The sequence below is a fragment of the Hyaena hyaena genome, unplaced genomic scaffold (genome assembly GCF_003009895.1).
Source record: "Hyaena hyaena isolate Hyena2069 unplaced genomic scaffold, ASM300989v1 scaffold_953, whole genome shotgun sequence".
Taxonomy (NCBI): domain Eukaryota; kingdom Metazoa; phylum Chordata; class Mammalia; order Carnivora; family Hyaenidae; genus Hyaena; species Hyaena hyaena.
In genome coordinates this window covers 16,161-19,433 of record NW_024081585.1, presented here as the reverse complement: position 1 = coordinate 19,433, position 3,273 = coordinate 16,161, and the positions used below count along the sequence as shown (strand labels likewise).

The 3,273-nt window shown below is 37.6% G+C and overlaps 1 protein-coding gene across 1 annotated transcript; it reads right to left on the bottom strand.

The window, feature by feature from the left end:
* Nucleotides 1-202: 202 nt before the first annotated feature.
* FSHB (follicle stimulating hormone subunit beta) lies at nucleotides 203-2,513 on the bottom strand. The gene is made up of 2 exons (XM_039221152.1): nucleotides 2,355-2,513; nucleotides 203-433 (listed from the first exon to the last, which is right to left on the bottom strand). Exons 1-2 carry the CDS (start codon nucleotides 2,511-2,513, stop codon nucleotides 203-205), a joined length of 390 nt encoding a protein of 129 aa, XP_039077083.1.
* Between the last annotated feature and the right edge of the window lie 760 nt (nucleotides 2,514-3,273).

The following is a 3,273-nucleotide window of genomic DNA, read 5'->3' as shown; positions in this document are numbered from 1 at the left end:
ATTGAGTGGCAACAGGCTCCTGGCCCCAGAATTCTTAATTCCTGGATCTCTTCTGCCTGGAGAACAGATCTTCCTGGATCTGGGGTCTAATGATCCCCTGGTCCACAGTGGTTTGTAGCCTGGGCATATGGACACACACAGACTTCTTGAATATCTTGGTCCTTCAGGACAAGGGTAGGTCATCTGATATGTCCATTGTTCTTTATTCTTTCATTTCACTGAAGGAGCAGTAGCTGGGCCCCAGGCCTCGTACGGTGCAGTCAGTACTGTCACTATCACACCTGCCACAGTGACATTCAGTGGCTACTGGGTATGTATATAGGGAATCTGCCTTATGAGCACAGCCAGGCACTTTCACTGTCTCATACACCAGCTCTTTGAAGGTACATGTTTTCTGGATGTTAGGCCTGGCTGGGTCCTTGTACACTAGATCCTGAGGAGTTTAGAAAGGAGAGAGTTAGGTTAAAATATTCTTGAAGTTTCTATGTAGCACAATCCAAATGAGACAGGAGTTTAATATTGCTTATTCTAACATTTACCCATTAAAGCTCACTTAAGGAATTCCTAACCAAGGAAATATGATCTTATAAATGTCGTATTTCCTGGCTCTGGAAATCTTACAGAAAATATAAGCCATTCCTTTTCCTACTCCTTATGTCAATATCAATTCTTAAATATTTCTCAAACTGTGGAGAAATTTTAAATTTCAATATAGGAAAAATGATGAAAAGGGAAGTATGACAGAAATGTTAAGTTGGTTTTTTATACTTAGTCAAAGGGTATATTAATGACAACTTGAACCTTAATTAAAACACTGAAGTTTAGTTTCTCAGAAAATGTTTCCAAATACATTGTCCCTGGGTGTTTATAAAAAGCCAAAAAAAACATAATAGGAAATGTTAATGCTTAGCTTAACATGATTATGAAGACTATGGAAAATTTTAAAAATTTCACTGTATCATAGACATTTCTCCCCCTTAAATGTTGTGTATTTTGCAGGGCTCTCAGTTTCAAAGCATACATGGTTTGCATATGAAAATATTTTTTAAAGTTTTTTTTATTAATTTGAGAGAGAGAGACAGACAGACAGACTGTGAGAGACTATGAGGGGGTGGGGGGTAGAGAGAGGTAGAGAGAGAATCCCAAGCCAGTTTTGCACTGTCAGAGCAGAGTCCAGCCCAAGGCAGGGCTCGACCCCAGTGAGATCATGACCTGAGCCAAGATCATGAGTCAAATGCTTAGCTGACTGAACCACCCAGGCGTTCCTGCATTTTAATCCAGACACAATAGGTTTGTTCCAGCAGTTTTTAGAAAAATTATTTGCATCATGATAATAAATTTGCAGTGCTGTATAATTTGTTTCAGTATCATGCTATCAGGTCTGTTGATCAAAGTCATTTACCACCCAATAAAATATATTTCATTAAAAAGCTATTTTCAGTTTGAGTTTATAGAATGAAATTTTGCATAGATAACCAGATACTATAGGAGAAGAAAGCAAACAAGGTAGAAACTCTTTACTTAGGTTAATGCAAAGAAGCTGAGTGAATACAAACTAGTGGTTTCATGCTTCTGTGCTTTGTTTTTGTTAAAGGCATGAAGCAGTGAGTAGGATTGCTGTTTCATTTTGGTTCTAATAGTCTGTGAATTTTAACTGTGTTCTCAGGCTACTTGTTGCCATTTGTAATAAGATGGATCAATAAGACAGCTTTTATAATATGGCTGTTTGTGGGGCTCCTGGGTGGCTCAGTCAGTTCTTGATCAGGTCATGATCTCACTGTTCATGAGTTCAAGCCCTGTGTCATTCTCCATGCTGGCAGTGCTGAGCCTGCTTGGGATTCCTTCTCCCTCTCTCTCTGTCCCTTCCCCACTCATGCTGTATCTCTCTCAAATAAATAAATAACATTTAAAAATATAGCTATTTATGTTTTTTATGTGGCTTAGAAACATTTTGATACTTTGTTGCAAAGATATGGCTTCAATTTCAAAAAAATTACTTTGGGGGAATATTTTAGATGTTTTATTATTAAATATATGTATGTTTACTTGCTTACTATATGTAAAATCTACCATAGCACTTCTTTTTTTTTTTTTTTTTTTTGGAAATGAAGAATTGGCATATTTTCAAGTTGATCAGATCAAATCTGAGGCTTCCCTAGATTTACCCTATTCAAATCCAAGCCCTAACATCTAACTGATATCATGGCAATTAACTCCAATCATAACAGACAGTATTGGCTAAGGGACTCATTGCTGTTACTGGGAAAGTTAAAATATTCATAAAGTGAGAATTAATCAAGCCATCCTTGTACAGACCCTTATCACCCTCACTTCCAGCAAAACAAAGTTCCTACCCGGGTGTAGCAGTAGCCAGCACACCAAGTCGCATTGATGCTTACGCAGAAGCGACATTCCTCTTTCTCCACTGTGATGGTGATGTTTGTCAGCTCACAGCTCTTGCAGCAGATTGCTCTCCAGCAGCAGAAAAGGAAGCAAAACTGGATTGACTTCATCCTGGGCTGTAAGCAAACAATTAAGGCTATCAGAAACAAACAAAAAAAACCCAAATAATTATAATCATTATGTAAATTGACCAAACCAAAAAGAATTGATCTTCCCATCCTCCCCAGTCACATTTCAAAAAAAAATTTTTTAATGTTTTATTTATTTCTGAGAGAGAGAGACAGAGAGACAGAGACAGAGACAGCATGAGCAGGGAAGGGTCAGAAAGAGAAGGAGACACAGGATCTGAAACAGGCTCCAGGCTCTAAGCTAGCTGTCAGCACAGAGCCTGATGTGGGGCTGGAACCCACGAACTGTGAGATCATGACCTGAGCCAAAGTCGGACGCTTAACCGACTGAGCCACCCAGGCGCCCCCCGTCCCCCAGTCACATTTTGTTGCAGTAATTTTTTCCTTCCTTTTTATTTCCTTCTTTGTTTCTTGAACAAACATTTCTTCTTATTCTCCATTTTTTATTTCTTGGTCAAAGTAAACCCATTATTACAGGTCAAAACTCCAATATAATGATTTAAGTAGCAGTAATTTAAAGATTAGAGTATTTAAGTCATTATTCTGAGTATGGTAATTGTGATCATCATATTTGTCCATTCATTACCATTTTAAAGACTATTTTTGTGTAAAATGTACAAGGAAATTCTATATTATAAAATTCATCATTTTTAGCATCTCATAAATATTATCATTTGCTTTTGCTTACCTTTGTTTAAAATAAGACTATTTTGGGGCGCCTGAGTGGCTTAGTCAGTTAAGC

Bases quoted from the DNA above. Each gene is read 5' to 3' on its own strand.
- FSHB (XM_039221152.1), bottom strand. From the start codon at position 2,513: ATGAAGTCAATCCAGTTTTGCTTCCTTTTCTGCTGCTGGAGAGCAATC. The intron at 434-2,354 runs GTAGGAACTTTG...TAAACTCCTCAG, and splicing joins CTGGCTACTGCTACACCCGG to GATCTAGTGTACAAGGACCC.